At 53.2% G+C, this 19,320-nt stretch overlaps 1 protein-coding gene and 1 long non-coding RNA gene across 3 annotated transcripts; one reads left to right on the top strand and one right to left on the bottom strand.

Moving 5' to 3' along the window:
• Window positions 1-1,474: 1,474 nt before the first annotated feature.
• On the top strand, window positions 1,475-4,343 carry LOC124519532 (uncharacterized). Its single transcript, XR_006964129.1, has 2 exons — window positions 1,475-1,970; window positions 2,371-4,343. It is a non-coding gene; the product is annotated as an uncharacterized LOC124519532 (long non-coding RNA).
• TMEM11 (transmembrane protein 11) lies at window positions 3,895-18,203 on the bottom strand. Of its 2 annotated transcripts, none has more exons than XM_047089843.1 (2): window positions 18,104-18,203; window positions 3,895-4,806 (listed from the first exon to the last, which is right to left on the bottom strand). In XM_047089843.1, exons 1-2 carry the CDS (start codon window positions 18,163-18,165, stop codon window positions 4,290-4,292), a joined length of 579 nt encoding a protein of 192 aa, XP_046945799.1. In that variant the 5' UTR covers window positions 18,166-18,203; the 3' UTR covers window positions 3,895-4,289. The 2 variants fall into 2 exon arrangements, with proteins under 2 accessions (XP_046945799.1, XP_046945800.1); XM_047089844.1 differs by lacking the exon at window positions 18,104-18,203 and adding an exon at window positions 14,715-14,739.
• Window positions 18,204-19,320: the final 1,117 nt, after the last annotated feature.

Genomic DNA, 19,320 nt, shown 5'->3' with positions numbered 1-19,320 from the left:
CAGCAGTAGCAGCCACTCTAAAGCCTAGCGCGACATTGAGTTAAATGGCCAAGGGCACAGCAGGTGCTCAGGAAAACGCAGTGACAAAGAAAGCTTTTCCTCTAAATGGGAATGAGAGAACATCTCTCCTTGGACACTTGTTGATGGGCACTTTCAACAGGGCCCGTATCCAAGTGCTGCCCTTTTCTCTCCGATAAACAAAACGGGCAGCACCTGGAGGCCGATGCGATCTCCTGCCCTCAAAAGAACACACGTTTAGCAGCCACACGGTCTGTCATCAAAAGACGACGTCAAACGCACTGTTGAGGTGGTTGCTTTGGGGGCCACTGTGACAGTGGCTGAGAGCCCCCCAAGCCCTGACTGGGGTGCAGGTGGCACGCAGAACTTGGAGCAGACGTGCGGGGTCTCAACCTAGACACGACACTTGAGCCAGATCCCAAACCACTGCATGTGTCTTTACCGCACATTCTTGAGGACTCAACCAACTCACTTGCTAAAACTTACTTTAGAAACCTTATATTCTACCGTATGAATAGTGAATAATATAACACAAACAACCGTTAAATTTAGCTGGATCTGGCTGTCTGCCAAAGGCTGAGGCCCAGCTGCCCTTGAGGAGGTTGGCAAGGTCAGAGAGGTACTGAAGACGCGCTCGCACCGCAGCACGTGCTCTCTCCGGCCTTAGAAACTACGCAGAGGACTAAAAGGGCAAGCGATTCAGGGTTCTTCAAAAGTCCGTGTGGCACGTCAAGCCATGTTGGGGGGCCTCTGGAGTTGGGCGCGGCTCCCCGGAGACAGCACTGCCTGGTAAAGGCGGGGCTTGCTGTCTCCACCGGAATGGCAGCCGCAGCCCCTTTCCTGGGGACCAGGACCCCAACTTGGCATCTCTTTTTAAAAATGTTTTAAAAATGTAGATCCTAGTTACTTAACACATAGTGTACTAATGATTTCAGGAATAGAATCTAGTGGCTCATCACTTACATATAACACCTGGTCCTCCTCCCAGCAAGTGCCCTTAGTACCCATCGCTCATTTAGCCCATCTCCCCACCCAACACCCGAGAGCAACCCTCAGTTTGTTCTCTGTATTTAAGAGTCTCTTACGGTTTGTCCCCCTCTCTGTTTTTATATTATTTTTTCTTCCCTCCCCTTATGTTCATTTGTTTTTTATCTTAAATTCCACATGTGAGTGAAATCATGATTGGAATACATTTATTCCATTGAATGTATATACCACACCTTCTTTATCCATTCACCAGGCAGTGGACATTGGGCTCTTTCTATACTTCGGCTACTGTCAATAGTGCTGCTATAAACATTGGGGTGCATGTGCCCCTTCGAATCAGCACTCCTGTGTCCTTTAGATAAATTCCTAATAGTGTAATTGCTGGGTCGCAGGGTAGTTCTATTTTCAGTTTTTGGAGGAACCTCCATACTGTTTTCCACAGTGGCTGCACCAGTTTGCATTCCCACCAGCAGTGCAAAAGGGTTCCTCTTTATCTGCACCAACATCTGTTGTCGCCTGAGTTGTTCATCGTGGCCATTTGGCAGGTGTGAGGTGGTATCTCACTGTGGTTTTGATTTGTGTTTCCCTGATAATGTCACTCTTGCTTTCAGATCGGTGTCTGAATACGAACATCTGCCGCCTGGGGTGGTGGTGGTGCTGTTCCAGTTTCTCCTTTCTGTCCTCAAAGCTTTGTTCTCCTCTCTCTCTTGCATCCTGGGATTCTGGGTATGCTTGAAAAGCTCAGTTCTGGATTGCTTCTGCCTGCAGATGAAGTTCAAAGGCACTTTCCACTTTGCTCTTCAGGTCTCCTGGTGTTTCACTGGTCCGAGGGCAGAAGCAGGCGCGCCTGTGTTTCGTGCCCAAATCAGAGCATGGAAAGTACAACCAAGTGAGTTTCCAGATGGCAGCACCACACATCTGCGCACTGCTGAGCGGCCACGGCTCGCGAGTGACTGGATGAAATGGTGAGCGCGCAGCTGCCTGGGCGCACTGCCCGGCTCCTCGCAGGCTCCATGGAAGGAGTCTCCCTCCCCTTCAGCGGGGCCTGACAGCTGCTGAAGCAGATGTGAACACTTTGGAGGGCACAGATAGACTAACGAAGAGAGACCGTCCGTGAGTGCTTGCCAGGGTCTGCTCCCCCCGCATTCTTGACGAGTTGACCTTCACAAAGGCTCTTTGCTCTCCTCTGAAACTGGGGTGAGACTGGGCAGTTCCAACAAGACTCACGTAATTAGGTTAATTGCACGATGCATTCACAGAAATGGCACGCACAGGGCTCGTGTGTGGACTTTGCAGAGAAGGGCCCAGCCGACTTGGCCTTTGTTTCTCAGTTGGCAGTGACTTAAAAATTGCTGTTTCTTCCAGAGCATCGTGGCACGTCACAGAGGAGCACAACCCACTCGTCAGCGATGTCGAAGTGGGAAGGCGACGGAAACAGAGAAGCCGGCGCCCACAGAAGGGAATCCTTCCAGCTGCAGGAGGTGTGATCCTGCCGCTCCCCTTCCCAGCCAGTTTGGGGTGCGGCTCGCGTAGAGGCCTGGAACATGAGAGTCCTGCCCCGCGCTCCCCAGCAGTGCCGAGCCCTCACCCTGGCACGAGACCTGTAAGTGAGGTGGTGTCTCAGAACCTGGGCTAGTCCACCCGACAAGAATCAGTTTGTTGAGTGCAGCCTCAGGCACCTTGTTCGCACTTGGCCTCTTCTCCTGGTGAGGGCTTCTGCTCAGCCCTCAACCCACCGAGATGGCTACTTGTCCGCTTCTAGCCTCCTGCCCCAGGAAAGCTGATGTGCAGGCAGAGCATGGGGCTCCCTTTCCGAACCTGGGCCGTTTATTACAAAAACACCTACCATTCCGGCCCAGCAGGCTCGGGAGCCAGCAGCCAGACACCCAAGGGACCGCAGGCACTGCACAATTGAGACCAGGTCTATTTGTCTGGGCTCGCTACCAATTCATCCTTTTGCTCCAGACGGCAGACTGCCCCGTAAACGACACTGTGTACCCGACACCATTTTGCCACCCGGCATTCGAATGAGTGATTAGTACTTCTAGGCTCCTCGGAGTTACAGTTTTTCAAACTCTTTGTGGATGATGGACGGTCCATTTTGAAAGCTTTTCAAAGCTCTGAATCTCCCTTATAATAAATAGCCCAGTCACTCCTTTTGAGCTCTGGACACCTCCGCATGCACCCCTTCATTATTCTCTGGTATCAGCTCTTCCTGGTAGAGCCTTTAAAACTAGGTTGCTTCTTGAAGATGGACCCTTCAGAAAGAAGTACCATGTAGCTCTTCAGGGAGGACTGAGCAGGTCTTAGGAAGGCTGCGGTTAAGGCGGGGAACCCAGTGCCTTTGTGGAAAGGCCGGTTTCATTTATCCGAAACCTTACAGGGATATGGAGGATGGTGTGCAATCTGCCCTTTGCTGTGAGGGGGACACGGGACCTGACTGCTATGGAATGGGAACACTGAGACGGGCGCCGAGGGGAGGGTGCTTCCTCAGCCTAGGGCAGTGGGCTTGAACTCAGGGTCCGCCTCAGGAACAGCTCAGGTGCCGGATGTTCATTTGTGTGTCCTTCAAAATCAAAAGCTCTGGACAGGGGATCCCAGGCCTCAGTTCTCCACGTGGACCCAAACGGAAACCCAGTGACCTCTGGACCTCGTCACCTGATCCTACCACGTGGCCCGAGCAGCATTCAGCTGTGCTGGCCTTGAGAACGACGAGGCCGCCGTCAGAGGTGAACCGCTCTGGGAAGGGTCTGGGCCTGCCTTGTTCCGAGGCCCGTCCTTGCTGTGGATGGCGACACCAGGTGCCCACTGCTGCCCCGGGGCGAGCTACCACCCAGAGCAGACTGTGGGCAGCAGCTAGGCAGTCATGGAAAGAGAAGACACCCGAAGTTGAAATTCTCATAATTTTAATGGTCAATAGCTTCTGGTTGGCTCTGGATGGTACAGTTAAACAATATACTTAAAGACCTCCCCCCGCCCCCCGCAAGCGCATTCACATCCCCTCGGCAGCCGTGCCGCCAACGCGCACCGCCCGGTCTTCCCAGACTTCCACCGCTCGGACCCCCTGCGGGTTATGGAAATCCACATCTTAGTGTAAGGAGTTGAAAAACCCTTGGTACGCCTGTGACCTGTGTTATTTTTTTAAAATAACAGATATTAAACCAAACACCTTCCCAGGCTCCGCCGCCGCCTCACAGAGCAAAAACCTGTTACTGTGGCAAATCTGAACACTCTGTGGTCTCTCGTGGGCCGGGCCGATTGCTTCTCTCCCTGTTCTACTGAAATCATACGGCATAGAGTTCGTAAATCTTCTTTACACAGTACACCAGGGCGGCGAGTGCTATCGTGTTGTGCAGTCTCTTTCTGTGCAGGTCGTCCTTCCGGACCAGCACCACCGGGGTGGACGAAGTGAGTGTGTGCAGGGGCAGGCGGGACAGTTTATAGGCGTCGTACTCCACTTGGTACTTGCAGCAAGGGTCAAACTGCCAGGAGATGCCGTAGAGGGTGCAGCAGGCCAGGCTGAGCACGCCTGCGGGCAGGGAGATGTAGTGGGAGTAATCTAAGGGCAGCGCCAACGGGGTGAAGAGGCAGGCGGTGCCCGCCAGCACGGTGGTCTTGTGCAGGCAGTTGCCCACGGTGATCCAGCGGGCAGTCTCGTCGCCGATGCGCGTGGGCTCGATCACGATGTACTTGTACTGGGCTTCCAGGGCCTGCTCCAGCTCGTACTCAAACTGGTCTTGGGCGTTCTCCCCATTGTAGATCTCGTGCACGATGTAACAGTCTGTGGCCGACAAGCTCACCCTTGGAGTGGGGGTGGGGTGGGGGGGGAGAGAGAGGAGATAGTTAGGCTGAGGGGCACACGCACCACGCTTCGGCGCTGAGACGCTGCGAGAGGTTCGTGACTCAAGTCTGGGCCTGGCGCTCAGCAGAGAGCCTGAGCTCCTGAGGGCACCACATCTCACTTAGGAGTTAATCCTCCCTGGAACCCAATATGTAAGATAGGAAAGATTTTATTGTTTTTCTGAGAGAATGATTACTAGTGAAATGTAGAAAAGACACAGGAAAGAAGGGGTACCCAGCTCTCCAGAAGAGGACAGCCTATGATGTGTACTGGGCCCGGGAGATAGCCTGAGGCAGTGGACAGATCCAAGTTCCCTAAGGAGCCCCAAGGAAGAAAGAATGGTTTCAGCCCGGATTCTTATCAACACAGAGGCCCAAGGTCGGCAGAGTGACACGTGCTCTTGGTTAATCACGGCGATTGCAGGAGGAGGCTTCTTTGATGGAAACCAACAGACCTGAGACCAACAGTGCCAAACACTCTGCCCTTTGCAAAGTTTAGAAGGAGTCAGCCCTGCCCTGCGGGACAAAAGATAGATAGATAGGGTCGCCTTCGCCTTGGATGATGCAGCACAAAACTCCTCCGGCCGTCAACAGAGGACAAGCTACACAAAGCCCCCACGGCCCTCCCAAAGCCAGCAGCCTCAGGAACAGCAGTGACTCTGAAATTTAGTGTACGGATGACACAAAGGGCCCCAGAGGTTCTGGCCCATTCTGACCCTGGTCCTCCAGGACTCTGTAGGTGTTTACTGCCAGTAAATCCTCCTCTCGTTCGTATAAGAAACACTTCACAAAGACCCACTTCAAGTGGCTGAGCTGATCCGACGTCCCCCTGGGACTAGGGACGGGCGGCCTGACCCTCACCAGCGGAAGACAAATCTGGACGCTTACAGACAACTCAGCTCTGGGTCAAGGCCAGATAGCTGGCTGTGACCGTGGGCCACGGGGCAGCGCAGGCAGTTTCGGGATCCTATGTGAGGTCCCTCCAGTGCAGACTTTGCATCCAAAGCAGAGTCCTTCCACACCCCCTGATGGGCAAACCTAAATATAGACCTGTACGCGCCTTGTCATTTCCATTTGGCTTGTTTCAGCCTGTCCAGATCTTTCCAAATCTCCATACTGCTGTCTAGTATATACTGTTTCTCCTAGTTTTGTGTTCTCTGTTCATCTGGTAAAAAGCCTTCTTTATACCAGCCTTTGAGAGGGCACTGCTAGACACGGCTCAAGGCTGGATCAAGTCACTTAACCCCTGTCACAGGCAGTGCAGAGCACCTCTCACATATGCCTCAGCGGCTGTGAAACAAGGTCACCCCCAGAAGCTCTGGGTCCTGGCCCTCCTTCAGAGATGAAAGCAATTACATGTTAGATGTGGTGAAAATCAGGTTGTCATGGGCGCACTTCAAGGACAAAGGCCGGGCGATCAGAGCCTGAGACCACAGCGACAGACCCCTGAGCACTCCTTCCAGTTACTACCCCCAGGCAGGATTCAGCACAGTAGAAACTACTTTCAGCCAACAAATAAGCAAACCTAAGAGGCAGTTTCACTCTGTTAGGAAAATGCCTGATCAATACTCTCCTGTGGGCACATCAGAAAGGAAAAGTCACTTAGGGGCGCCTGGGTGGCTCAGTCGGTGGAGCAACCGACTTCAGCTCAGGTCATGATCTCGCGGTCCGTGAGTTCAAGCCCCGCGTCGGGCTCTGTGCTGACAGCTCAGAGCCTGGAGCCTGCTTCAGATTCGGTGTCTCTGTCTCTCTCTGCCCCTCCCCCGCTCATACTGTCTCTCCCTCTCAAAAAACAAAACATTAAAAAAAAAAAAAAAAAAACAAGAAAGGAAAAGTCACTGGTAACAGGCTGACCGTGCCCCCAGGGGCAGGGGGAAGGGCATCCTCCAGGAGGGGCCTCCTATCCGGTGGGAAGCACTGTAGCAAAAGGCACAGGCTGGGACTCGGGCAGAGGGAAGTCTTTATCCTGAAAAGGTAACTGTAATTAAGCTGGGCTCAAGGAAGCCTCCTAATTAAATCACAGGCCCTAATTAACTGGCGTGCACTGGGGAGAAGTCGTTCCCTGGGGGTCGGACAAGAAGCCTCCTAAACATGGGACGTTGCCAAAGCAGCTCACCAGTAGTCAGGGCTGCGTCTCCACGATGGGTCAATGAGCTGTTTCCACAAGAGTCCACCGGAAGTTGAGAAAACAGGAAAAGTGGGGTTTGCCCTTTCAAGGCCTCCACTTGGTTTTCGTTCAGAGAGAGGAGATGGGGCTGTTTCAGTCCTTCCTCCCAGGCAGGACTCAGCACTTTAGAAGCCAGTTAGCAAACACGCCAACCTGAGAGGCAGGGTTTCACGCTGGTCGGGTAAGTCACTGGTAAGGGGCTGACTGCGCGCGCGTGTGCAGGGGCAGGGAGAGGGCTTGCTCCCCAGCCGCACGTTCAGGTGGTGGAGAGGAGACACTTCCAAGGCCGTGTGTCCTGCTGACTATCAGAGCGAGGCCAGGGATGCCTTTCTGGCCACAAGGTTCCTCTAGAATGTTCAAAGCCGAACGTGGGTGTCAAGACTGGGATTATAGAATATTCCTGACCAAACCCAACTCGACCTCAGTACGGTGCCCTCTCTGCCCAGCAGATTGTAGCCATCCTGAACATGGTGGAAAAGAGTACCGTGAGGCCCAATAAGAAATGCCTGTTGAAACCCCACCGACCTAGAACAGACTGCTCCATTCTGGAGACCCGTCAGCAGGGACATCCCACCTCGCCCTCCCCCAGCTTCTGCAAGCCCCGCCGGCATCCCTATCCACACCGCCTGCCTTTTCCCAGCCCGTCGCAGGGGCAGGCGTGGTGGGCACGGTACTCTCCTGCCCTTTGTTGACACAGATGAGTAGGTGTGTCTACGGGTCCCTTCGAGCCTGACCCTGTACCCTCCGGGTTCCTGTCTCACCGCTGCTGTCACGCGTGCCTGGGTCAGGCCCGACGGCACAGGAACGGACAGTGAGGGGACATGGCCGGCCGTCCACCCTCTGCCTTCGTGCTGCCGGCAAGTCACAAACACCACAGGTCAGAGGAGTGGACACGGGTTTGCTCCCCCAATATACACATCCAGAGCATGCCAGCTTCCTAAAGCCGCCGCGGCTTTCTGTGGGCCGGCCACCCCACTCCTACCCATCACCAGTCGCCCACGGTGCAAAAACAAAAGAGCGTAAGCCACACTGAAGTAACATCCCAGGGGCCTTCAAACAAGGCAGCCTCTGCAGCCAGTCCAGCAGGCAGGCACTGCCACACCACTGCCCTGACCCTCTCGAATCCTCTCAAAGCCAAACTACTCGGCCCAAATTCAGGAAAGGGATTCTTGTTCTTGTTTCACTGCCAAAGGATATAATCTGAAGTCTGGAGAAGGAGATTTCCAAGATATACAAGGAGATAGCAAGGTTCGAAACACACACACACACACACACACACACGTTGGGGCCCCCATCTGTTAGAGGCCACCCCATCAAGTACTCAACTTCCACCTGGCTGTGGCAGCTGGGGTGCCCTATGTGCCTGCAAACATAGGTGTTAAAAGCTGCCTGGACCACAGGGTTCAGTTCACATGGCTGCCATGGGCAGTTACTTCAGAAACCTGGTGGCTGACTACTCCCAGGAGAGAGGCATGTCCATCACCACCCAGGTACCCCAGGGCCCACCCACGTGTGGCTTGCCTGTTTCCGGGTCAAATGTAACCAACTAAAGAAGGAGCCTAGTTAGAAGGTTGCCCTGAACGATTTCAGAGCATTACCAGCCAACCCCCAACTTGAACCCTGGTATACAAGTGCATATGGGGAAAAAAAAAAAAAAAAAAGCTAACTGGGAGTCTCTGGGGCTTAAGGGACTTCATTTGTGCTTTCCATGGCAGGTGTGTAATGACCAGTAAGAGTCCTAATAAAGAGTTCATGTAAAAAAAAAAAAAGAAGAGTATGAGAGGGAAAGAGCAGTGACGGAAAAGTATCTACGAGATCGGTGAAAAAGGCCAAATCCAGAACAGTGATTAGAGTATGCTAACTTTAGTGGACATGCTTGCTTTTACACGCATTTCTGGAAGTACAAAGACCTGAGAATTCTATCACTTGGGGAGGGCCATGGAGTGGCTCCAGAAAGGAGAGTCCCGTTTACCAAATGGCTTCTGAACCTTTCGAATTCAGCACGTTCCGTGGTACTTACCACGAGGTAAGGGTTACGCCCTTGCACACCCTCTGCCAGTGCTGAGATCGATGTGCACCGTTGAGCCCTTAACCAGCCTGTGGAGCAGAACATCAACCCATCTGAGCTGGGGTGGCTGCTACAGATGTGGCCTCAGGGTCACGGGCACTTGTGACCGGGGCTCTTGGATCCGCCTCCCTCCCTCTGCCTTTAACCACAGTGGGCCCGAGACCCTCCGCTCTCCTCCTCTGAATCTGTGCTCGCATCAGAGGGATCCCTTGGAAACACTGGCTTTGTGGTGAGAAGGTGGCCGTAATGAAGAAGCAACCTGACAAACTCCATTCCCTGGGTGCGGGCACCTTCTCTGCACAGCTGGCAGCCTGCCCGGCATGTGGCCCTGGGGTCCCCTGTACCACTGGGAAGCTTCTCTCAGAGGGATCTGAAATTACAGAAGTAGTCTCAAACATGGGATCCCCAAAGTCTGCAGATACCTCCCCAAAAGTCAGAGCTGCGCAAAAAAGTTCTGAGTGGCACTGTCCGAGAAGATCAGAACTGATGGGAAGGGATCGATAAATTGAGCTGTTCCTCCACGAGAGGGAAACCAGAGGTACAGCTGAATCCCTCCCACGCAAAGCGAAGGAGAAAGCAGGTTCAGAACACACGCAGACGGACAGACACATTCAGAAGCACACAGAACGCAAGGATACGGCATTTAGGAACGTTTTCGTGTGTGGTAACTAGGAAGAAAAACAAGGAAAGGACAATTCAGGAGCGAGGTGGCCTCTGCCTGCAAGAAGGGACATGTGCACCAGGGTAATGCTAGTTTTCTACTTCTTAGGCTGAGCGGCGAGCACGCAGGTTTAACTATCTTCAAATCACGGGGAAATACAGATGAAATTTCCTGTCCTAACCATTTGTAAGTGTGCAGCTCAGTAGCGTTAGGTCACATTGCTGGGCAACCAATCTCCAGGACGGTTTCATCTTGCGAAACTAAAACTCTGTCCCCATTAAACGACAGCTCCCAGCCCCCACTCCCCACCTTCTACTCTGCGTCTCTGTGAATCTGATAACCTTAGGGACCACACGCAAGTGAAATCATATAGTATTTGTCCTTTTGTGGCTGGCTTACTTAACATAATGTTCTTAAGGTTCATTCAGGTTATGCAGCATGAGTCAGAACTTCCTTTCTTTTTAAGGACGAATAAACAATGTTCCATCATATGTATACACCGCACTTGTCTATCCATCATCCATCCATCGTGTTTGGGCCGCTTCCACCTTCTAGCTATTAGGAAGGTGGCGAACGTGGTATAAACCTACCTGCTCAACTCTCCGCTTTTAATCCTTCTGGATACGTATCTAGAAGGACTGTCGGATCATGTGGTCATTCTTTTCATTTTTTAGATTTTTTTAGAGAGAGGGATCTGCGTGCAGGTGTGTGAGCAGGGGAAGGGCAGGCAGAGAGAATCTTAAGGATATAGACTCCAAGCTTGGTGCAGAGCCTGACTTGGGACTCAATCTCGTGACTCTGAGATCATGACCTGAGCCGAAATCAAGAATCAGACACTTAACTGACTAAGCCACCCAGGCGCCCCTAATTCTTTTCATTTTCTGAGGAACCACCACACCGTCTTCCACAGTGGGTGCATCATTTTAGTTTTTAAAATTTATTTACTTTGAGGGAGAGAGAACACGAGCACGAATGGGGGGAGGGGGAGAGAGAGAATCCCAAGCAGGCTCCGTACTGTCAGTGCAGAGTCCGATGCGGAGCTTTAACTCGTGAAGCCACGAGATCATGACCTGAGCCAAAATCAAGGGTCAGTCACTTAACCAACTGAGTCACCCGCGTGCCCCACGGCTGCGTCATTTTATATTCCCACCAAAAGAGCATGAGGGTTCCAACTGCTCCACATCCTCACCAGAAGTTATTATTTTGTTTTTAAAAAAATGTTTTATTTATCTTTTGAGAGAGCACGTAAACAGTTTGGCGGGGGGTGGGGTGGACGGTGGACAGAGGATCTGAAGCGGCTCTGTGCTGACACGCTGACGGCAGTGAGCCTGATGCGGGGCTCGAACTCACGAACCACGAGATCACGACCCGAGCCGAAGTCAGACACTCAACCGACGGAGCCACCCAGGTGCCTGTTGTTGTATCTCACTGTGCTTTTGATTTGTACTTTTTAATGACAGCGTTATTGAGACAGAAGTCATGGGCCACACAACTCACCCATTTGGAGTGTACAATTCGGTGGCTCAGCACGTGCACCAAGTTGTGTAACAAACAGCACAATCGATACTAGAATATTTCCATCACCCCAAAGAGAAACCCCACCCCTCCCCAGCCCCCGGCAAGCACCCGTCCCCTTCCTGACTCGATGGACTCACCTATTCTGCATGTTTCATATAAATGCAATTATGTTTGTGGTCTTTTGTGACTGGCTTCTTTCATTTAGCATAAGGTTCTCAAAGGCCAGACGTATGGTAGCAAGTTTATGACTTTCCACATGTTAGAAACATACTTTGGGTCTGTTTAATATACAATTTTTAAAAATCCAAGACAAAACATCTGGAGGGAAGTATCAAAGATGCTATACGTGAAAAACGGTCAACAATGGTTTTCCCTGGATGGTGGCCTAACAGGTGACTGAGATTTTATTTTCCTTCATACGTTATCTGTATTCGTCAAAAAAGAAAACAAAGAATCATGGGTTTCTCTTATAGCAGTGGGAAAATTAACGGTACGCATTTTCTTAAAAAGAAAAATCTTATTCAACACCCCATATCCCTTGGGGTGATGAGGGCAGACAGCCACGGGCCCTCGGCAGCCCGAGGGAGCCCAGTTCCGGCTCCAGCAGCGTCTCTGTGCCCGCGGAGAAGCCCACGCTACCAGGGAAGCACCCCGCCACCGCGAGCCTGGGCACAGGCGGCATCTCGTGGCTGCGGTGTCCTGCCGGGGTCACACCCGTGCGGTCCTGCCAGGGAGGAGGAGGAAAATTCCACTTCCCTGTTTGCTCACGCAAGCCCCCATCACCTTCTGGTCGTGGCAGAACCAGAAGAACCTAATCGAACTGTGGCGGAAGCGCCTGCTTCAGGCCTACGTCCCGGAGCGGGCCTGGGGCTCACAGGCAGGGCCCAGGCATGCGCTCCCTCCCACGTGACATACAAAGGATGTCAATCCTGAGCTCTGTGAAGGCAGAGTGTGTTTTCGTCACGGTATCCCCTGCACTGGGCCTGAATGTGACGGGTCACCGAAACGCATCGGCAGGGCGGGGCGCCCGGGTGCTTCAGTCGGTTAAGCGTCTGACTTCCATCTCAGGTCATGATCTCACCGTCCATGGGTTCGGGCCCCACGTCGGGCTCCATGCTGCCGGTGCGGAGCCTGCTTGGGACTCTCCCTCCCCCTCTCTCTGCCCCTCCCCCACTTATTTACGCTCTTTCTCTCAAAATAAATAAACTTAAAAAAAAAAGACAGTGGAAACTCATTTGAAATAACTGACAGGAGAAAATTACATGAAACTAGGTTCATATGTCAGGTTGCTCTCCGCCTAATAAGCACGTGGTCACCTATGCTCTGTGAGGTGCCGGACTGTCCCTCTAGCTCCCAGATCGAGGAGAACGCACTTTTGGCTAACCAAAAGGAGCAACTGCTCCCTCAGAGAGGGAGTAGAAGCCAGAGAGGTAGTAGGACTGTACGTTGTGTGGATTGAAAGCCCAACAAGGGGGCGCCCAGGTGGCTCAGCAGCTAAGCATCCGACTCCTGGTTTTGGCTCAGGTCACGACCTCAGGGTTCGTGGGGTTGAGCTCTGCGTCGGGCTCTGCGCTGACAGCGTGGAGCCTGCTTGGGGCTTTCTCTCGCTCGCTCTCTGCCCCTCCCCCGCTCACACTCTATCTCAAAACAAATACAAAAACTTAAAAAAAAAAAGTTGGAAAACTAAAAAAAAAAAAAACAAAAAGAATGGGGGCAATTAGTACAGAAAGACACAGGCAGGTAGCCCCAAATATTGAGGACGGTTCCAAACGGGCCGAGGAACTTCCACAGGCACCTGACATTATCATCTGTTTCAAAGGAAGCCACCCGCGAGACCACACTTTCCTCCTCTGTACTCTGGAAACCGAGCAGCTCTCTACCGTGGGAAGAACACAGCGCACCAAGGGTGGGAGTCAAGAGACCTGGATTCAAGTTCCCTCTCGGTTACTCACTGGCTTTGTATCCAAGGGCAAGACACCTGGCCGTTTCGAGCAGGGCCGCCCCGCGTCAACTAGGGCAGAGGCCTTACCTCTCCCCCAGGGCCACGGTGAAGGTGGAGCAGGGGTCAGGCGTGCACGCCAAAGTGACGGCCGCAAAGCACCGCCCCCATGTGAGGCCCAGGCGGCTGTTTACATTTAAATTATTTAAAACTAAAATAAAGAGGCGCCCGGGTAGCTCGGTCAGTTGAGCGCCGGCTCGGCTTTGGCTCGGCTTTGGCTCAGGTCACGATCTCACGGCTCGTGGGTTCGAGCCCCGCGTCGGGCTCTGTGCTGCTGAGCCTGCTTGGGATTCTCTCTGTCCCTCCCCCACTCGTGCGCGTGCTCTCTCTCCCTCAAAATAAATACATAAATAATCTTAAAAAGAAAACCGTAAAATAAAAAATCCAGTTGCTCAGACGCGGGAGCCACACTTCCAATGCTCACGCACACGTGGCTAACGGCTACCCTCACGGACAGAACAGATCGGCAGCGCTTCTGTCGTGGCAGAAAATCCTACTGAACAGCCCTGAGCTAGAGAACTCTTATGGCTACTGATTACTGGCTTTCCCAAGAACTCTGTGGCCCGTCCAGTGGCTGCTGGCACCGGGGACCAAGCACAGTGGCAGCCGGGAGGTTCCCCTGTGCCGGCTCTATGGAGTACCTCCCGCCTCCTCCCGCGGCCCCCGCTCACTGAGGCCCAGGACACAGAAGCTAAACTCAGGCCTGGCTTCAGCCGCCTCCTCCCGTCCCTGGGTACAAGGCTGCCCCTCTGTTCTTCAGAAAGTCGGGCCCGCGCTGGAACGTGGCCTACGGGACTGAACCACTGAGGCACAAGTCAGCGCTGCCGGAATCCAGACTGCTCACGTAGATCAAGGAAAAGGGAAAGTCGTGCCTAACTTAAGATCACCAGCGGGTGATCTTAACATGCAACATCCAATTTCTGCGAGCAGAACGTGTGGCCCAGCCGTGCCGGGCTCCACTTTCTGGCAGCCAGCTGAGGAGGACCCGCAACCGTCAAGGGCCGCACACCCAGAGACTTGGGGGCGGATGCCGTACCCGTGCGGCTCATCCAGACCAGGAGGAGAGAAACATTTTTACCACACGCTAGAGCCAGAACGGCAGTTTTCCAAGAGAAATAAAATACCCCAGACCCCTAAGGTGCCTCAGCTCTAAAAGGAAAGGATCAGACCAGAATGAGGAGAATGTCACTCCCGGAATGTGAGCCACCTGCCCACGTGGCTTGTGGCCCATCTGTTCGGCTGGCCTGGGAACTGCGCCCTCCACCAGCCATCCGGGAGCACGTCTGTCCAATTCACATATGAAACAAAGCGGCAGAAAGGAGGCCCAAGTCCTGGGGAATAAGGTGTGGTACGCAAAGATGGGGGAGCAGTCCCGTGGCACGGGCCGCCTAAACACGCCGACGGCTGCACAAGCCAGGGGAGAGGAAGGCCGCGAAAGGTGATCTCACACTACAACCTGAGCATTTAGTCCAGTTTGCACGGCCCTCTGAACACCCCAGGTCTTCGGACAGCGCCGCTGCCTCGTACCATGGTCAGAATCAGATCAAGGACATCTTCACATGATGAGAAAAACAGGAACTGACAGCACGTGGCTATACTCCCATTCCAACAATCACGGAGAACTCAGGGATGCTCAGAGGCCCTGAGGGAGTGAAGAGAAGCAGCCCGAGTGGGACAGGAGGGACCGTCTGTGAGCTGGTCCGCGTTGGCACCCGAGTGGCAGAACACACAGATGCCTGCACTGTGCCTTCCTAGATGGGCAAGCGTGTCTCAAAGACGCCGACGGGACAAGTGGCAATCTGTGTCGTGTGCTCGCTGCCAGGGTGCTGAATTTTGGACAAGAATTCAGGTTACAGCTCAGAGTGTGATGTTCTTCATTACAAACACTGTTGATTCCCTGGATTTAATGGAGTGGAGAGAAAAATCAACATGCCAGCAGCTATCATTTTGCTATTTCTTACCCCTCTCCTATTTTAGTCTAGACCAGTATTGTTGTATCAACAAAACTTTCTGCAGTGATGGATGTGTTCTCTATCTGTGCTGTCCAGTGTGGTAGCCCCAAGCCACATGTGGCTACTGAGCACATGAAATGTGACTAGTGTGACTGAGGAGCCGAATTTTTAATCACTTTTTACTTTTATTTTTTTTAAGGAATCTCTACACCTGACGTGGGGCTTGAACTCACAGCCCCGAGATCAAGAGTTGCATGCTTTACCGACTGAGCCAGCCAGGAGCTCCTGTTTTTAATTACTTTAAATTTAATTGCCACATGTGACTAGTGGCTACTGAATGAACACAGCTCTAGAGTCAAGAACCAGGTAAAGAATTCACACATTGGGTATTCTAAAGTGGACCGTCATTAACGCTGTCTTGTGGACAGTCTGGCACTAGGCAGGGCCTTTAAATACAAGCCGTGCTTTGGAGTTTGCAGGCCCTGGCGAATCTGGAAAGTTTGCCCAAAGTGTTGCTCTGCTCCAGCCCCTGCCCCAAACCAGGCAACGTGTCCTTCAGTTTCAGCATAAAGCAGACTCCAACTAGGTGTGTCAAGCAATTCTAGAAAGTGGTCTTACAATGTGAAGCTGAGATTTGAGTCAGCATGAATGTGACCTGGAACAAACTCATTTAAGAGGCCATAAACAGCCTATTTCCGACGCTGGAGCCAATAATATGCTTGGGCCTCTTAATCTGCGGTGCTGGGCAATCAATTAATCCAGCCTGCCCCACCCGAACACTCTTTCCGCCCACTGAGCAGGGATGGAGGTGTGCCCAGAAGTTAGCTAGCTGGCCCAGCAGCGGGTTATGTTTCCATCCCCTGCTCAGCGTGGGAGGATCTTTGGGAAACCGGGCTCCGGCAAATGTCCCCTCCAACAGAGCCCTGGTAGGGCCTCGCAGCAAAGGCAAACAGAGGGGCTCCCCGCAGCCACACCACGTTATCTGGAAGAAAGAGAGATGGTACCACCCGAATCACAAAACCTGACACCCCAACCCTGGCTCACATACAGCATCTGCATGAGTGAGTAGTTCCAGGCCAAAGGTTGCAATCTGAACACCTAAGGAGACTAGGCAGGTAACTGCAGTGAGTTGAGCTGTCAGGTGAGTAATGAACTAGAGAGTACTTGCCTTGGCCAAAAATGTCGGCCACCACTCAGCTTTTCGAGGAGAGTTTTATGTGAAATCTTTCAACTTCTAAGTACTGGCAACTAACTTAAATTCTTTTTTAAAACTGATGGTCAACAGTCAAGGGCTGGATTCAGCCCAAACTCAGTTTTGAATTAATGCTGGTCTCCAACCAAGGAGAAAAAAATCCCCAGTATCTGATTTCTTAGATCAATAAAAGCTTAACTTGTACTGGCACGACCCTTGGATGATGTCTGGGGCATCCCCATTTGGCCCTTTCAATTGTTTTTGTCCAGTAAGGAGAAATGCCTTTCAGATACTCTTGAGTTTTCTAAACAGGTTACTTCCTATTACTAAAGGATTAATGTTCAGATTGAAGACCTTGAAGACGTTTGCCAGGTTTAAAGACCATCTGGAAACCTTTAACTTCTTCCTATGGTCTGATCTAAGAAATACCAGATGAGAGTTGGAAAAACAAAAATATCTGCTTGCCATTCACTGCTTTTCCAAGGAAGAGGAAATGCAGAACTGATAACGTTGGATAACTCTGAGCTTAAGAATAAAATGCAAGCTGGTTTATCACAACTATCAAAAAGGAATCTTCTGAGCTGAGAAAGCCATCTGCACTAAACAGCAATGAACGTGATAGAATCAAAGAAAAGGAAAAGGAGGGTAGTTGAGAGAAAGAGGGGGGATGAGGGGAGAGAGAGAAAGATAACTTTTCTGTTTAATAAGCCTCTCCAAAAAGACAAAAAAAAAGCAAACACAAAACTTTCCTGCTGACCTCTGCTATACCAACCAAGCCATAACAAAATGGACTGAGCAGTCGAATCCAGGTGATTCCACCAATACACATCCTTTCCCAAATTTCTGGTAGCTGAACAGCTAGCTTCTAGTGGCTTCTACTAGGTGACACTGCTTTCCTGAAGCAAAAACTGTAAATTCAACACGAAACACGAAAACTATTCCAATCTCATCTTCTAGAAGTCAGTTCTACAAATCGAGATCCACCTTGGAAGACACAAGTCCCTAGCTCCGTACCCACACACCATTCATTAGGAAAGGTCACTTCAAAGGACTTCCACGGCAGGGGCGCTTGCAGAGAACCCGCGAAAAGTCGCAAACATCGAGGGTTCGAGGAAGCGGCCGGTTCTCGGCCCGGGAGACAAACTGGGGAAGGTTAAGGCTCCCCTGATAAACGTGCAGACTGCACTGCCCTGCCCGCAGCTGGCCCACTTAGTGAAGGTTTCCCCTTCCTTCTCCCTTCCCCGAGCTATTCCTCGCCACGTCAGGGGTCGCGGCCAATATGACCACGCTCGTGGCCAGGTGGGACGGGAGCTTCGGTCGCCGCTCGGCCGCGGGATGCTAGGCGGGTCCCTCGGGCCTGCGCGGGGCTCCGGATCCTTCCCGCGTGGCCCGGCCTCGATCCCCGGCCCGACCCCGTACGGCCGCGGCCCACTTCGCCCGGCCCCGCCATCGTCACCTCCCCTGAACCCTCCATGGAGACCGCCTCAGCTCAGCTAGAGGGGGCGCCGGCTCCCACCCAGATCCTGGGTCGGCCCGAGCAGGAACCCCGCGTGCCCCGCAGGGGTACGAGGAGGGCGAGTGGGCGAGAAGGGGGAGCCCGGGTACGAAGGCAGGGACAGCGGTGCGGCTCCAGGAGGCTTTACTGGCTCCCCGGCTCCTAAGCCACTCGTCCCGGGAGAGCAACAGGCCCCCGGATCTCACCTCTCTCGGGCGCTGCCGCCACTGCTGCCCGGGCCAAGACGCCTCCTTCCCCAAGCGGCCATCTTGGAGACACTCTGCTCGCAAATGTCTCGCGCCAAGACGGCCTCGGGATAGCGGGCGGACTGAAGGGAAATGTAGTCCGGGCCACATCCCCGGACTGCCCGGGAGGTGAAAATCGAGCCCCCACGGGACTACAATGTCCACGATGCATCGCGCGCGCCGGAAGCACCGCCTCCTTGACGTCGCCTGGGAAATGTAGTCCTCAAACCTTCCAGTAGAAGGAGGCACTCTGGGAGGAGTTCTATTCAGGACACCTTTTTAGAAATTAGAATTCCCAAAGTTCACAGGCTAGGAGTTACAGGCGCCCACCCGTTAGTACGGCTTTGGGCTTCAAGAGCAAAGCGCAGAAGGAGAGTGGAAAGGAAAGTGCCTACAACTCCCAGAGCGCCACGCGGGAGGCGTCCCGGCGCTGCCCGCTGCAGTCGCCGAGCGGCGTCGCGCTTTCTGTGAGGCCCGCCTGTCGCTTGCCGGTCCTACCCGCGCTCGCCGCCCTCGCGCCCGCCCCGCAGCCGGCGCGTCCAGCCGGCGCCTCGGTCTCGCCCTCCGCGAAGGCGGCCCGATCTGCCCTTCACAGCCGCCTCTGTCCACTAAGGTCACCGAGGGGCCCGAGGCGCCACCGGCCCTTCTCGGAGGCCCTCGCTACTCCCGCTCCTTTCCCCTAAATGCTCTGGACTCCCGGGATGCTCTGGGGACAGGACAGACGCGGTCCTTGTTGCCACGAAAGTCCCTGCTTGCAGACTGTTGGAATTGAGAATCTCAAAGCAGAGAAGAGGAAGAACTACAACACGCGATCATTGCTATGAAAGAAACATGGTCCCGTAGAGAGAAAAGCCGATTTTAGGTGGGCCAACTTAGGCCCTTTGGTCTCCACCACGCCTCCCACTCGTGTCTTGGTGCGGGGACGTGAGCACAATCGCATATTTCCGTGTCTTTGAAGGTATATGGGGGGGCAACACCCCCGCCGCCCCCGACGGGATCCCTGCACAGGACGTGGCATTTCCCTGCCTGGACGCTGCTGTAAAGTCAGGAGAGACTAAATGGAAACCACGGATTCCTAGATGCGGCTCCCGTGAACCTTTGGGCTATTTGGGGGGAACCTTTGCAGTGTTTGAACTTACAGTCCCTCTCCTGCTTTCCACAGACAACGTTGCCAGACA

Source organism: Lynx rufus, unplaced genomic scaffold (genome assembly GCF_022079265.1).
Source record: "Lynx rufus isolate CCGP_SWC_20201006 ecotype Redwood Valley unplaced genomic scaffold, mLynRuf1.p SCAF_28, whole genome shotgun sequence".
In the NCBI taxonomy this organism is placed as follows: Eukaryota; Metazoa; Chordata; class Mammalia; order Carnivora; family Felidae; genus Lynx; species Lynx rufus.
Note: the sequence above shows the minus strand (reverse complement) of the source record. Positions and strands in the feature narration are given on the sequence as shown.

Bases quoted from the DNA above. Each gene is read 5' to 3' on its own strand.
- TMEM11 (XM_047089843.1), bottom strand. From the start codon at position 18,165: ATGGCCGCTTGGGGAAGGAGGCGTCTTGGCCCGGGCAGCAGTGGCGGC. The intron at 4,807-18,103 runs GTGAGATCCGGG...CCCCACTCCAAG, and splicing joins GGCGGCAGCGCCCGAGAGAG to GGTGAGCTTGTCGGCCACAG.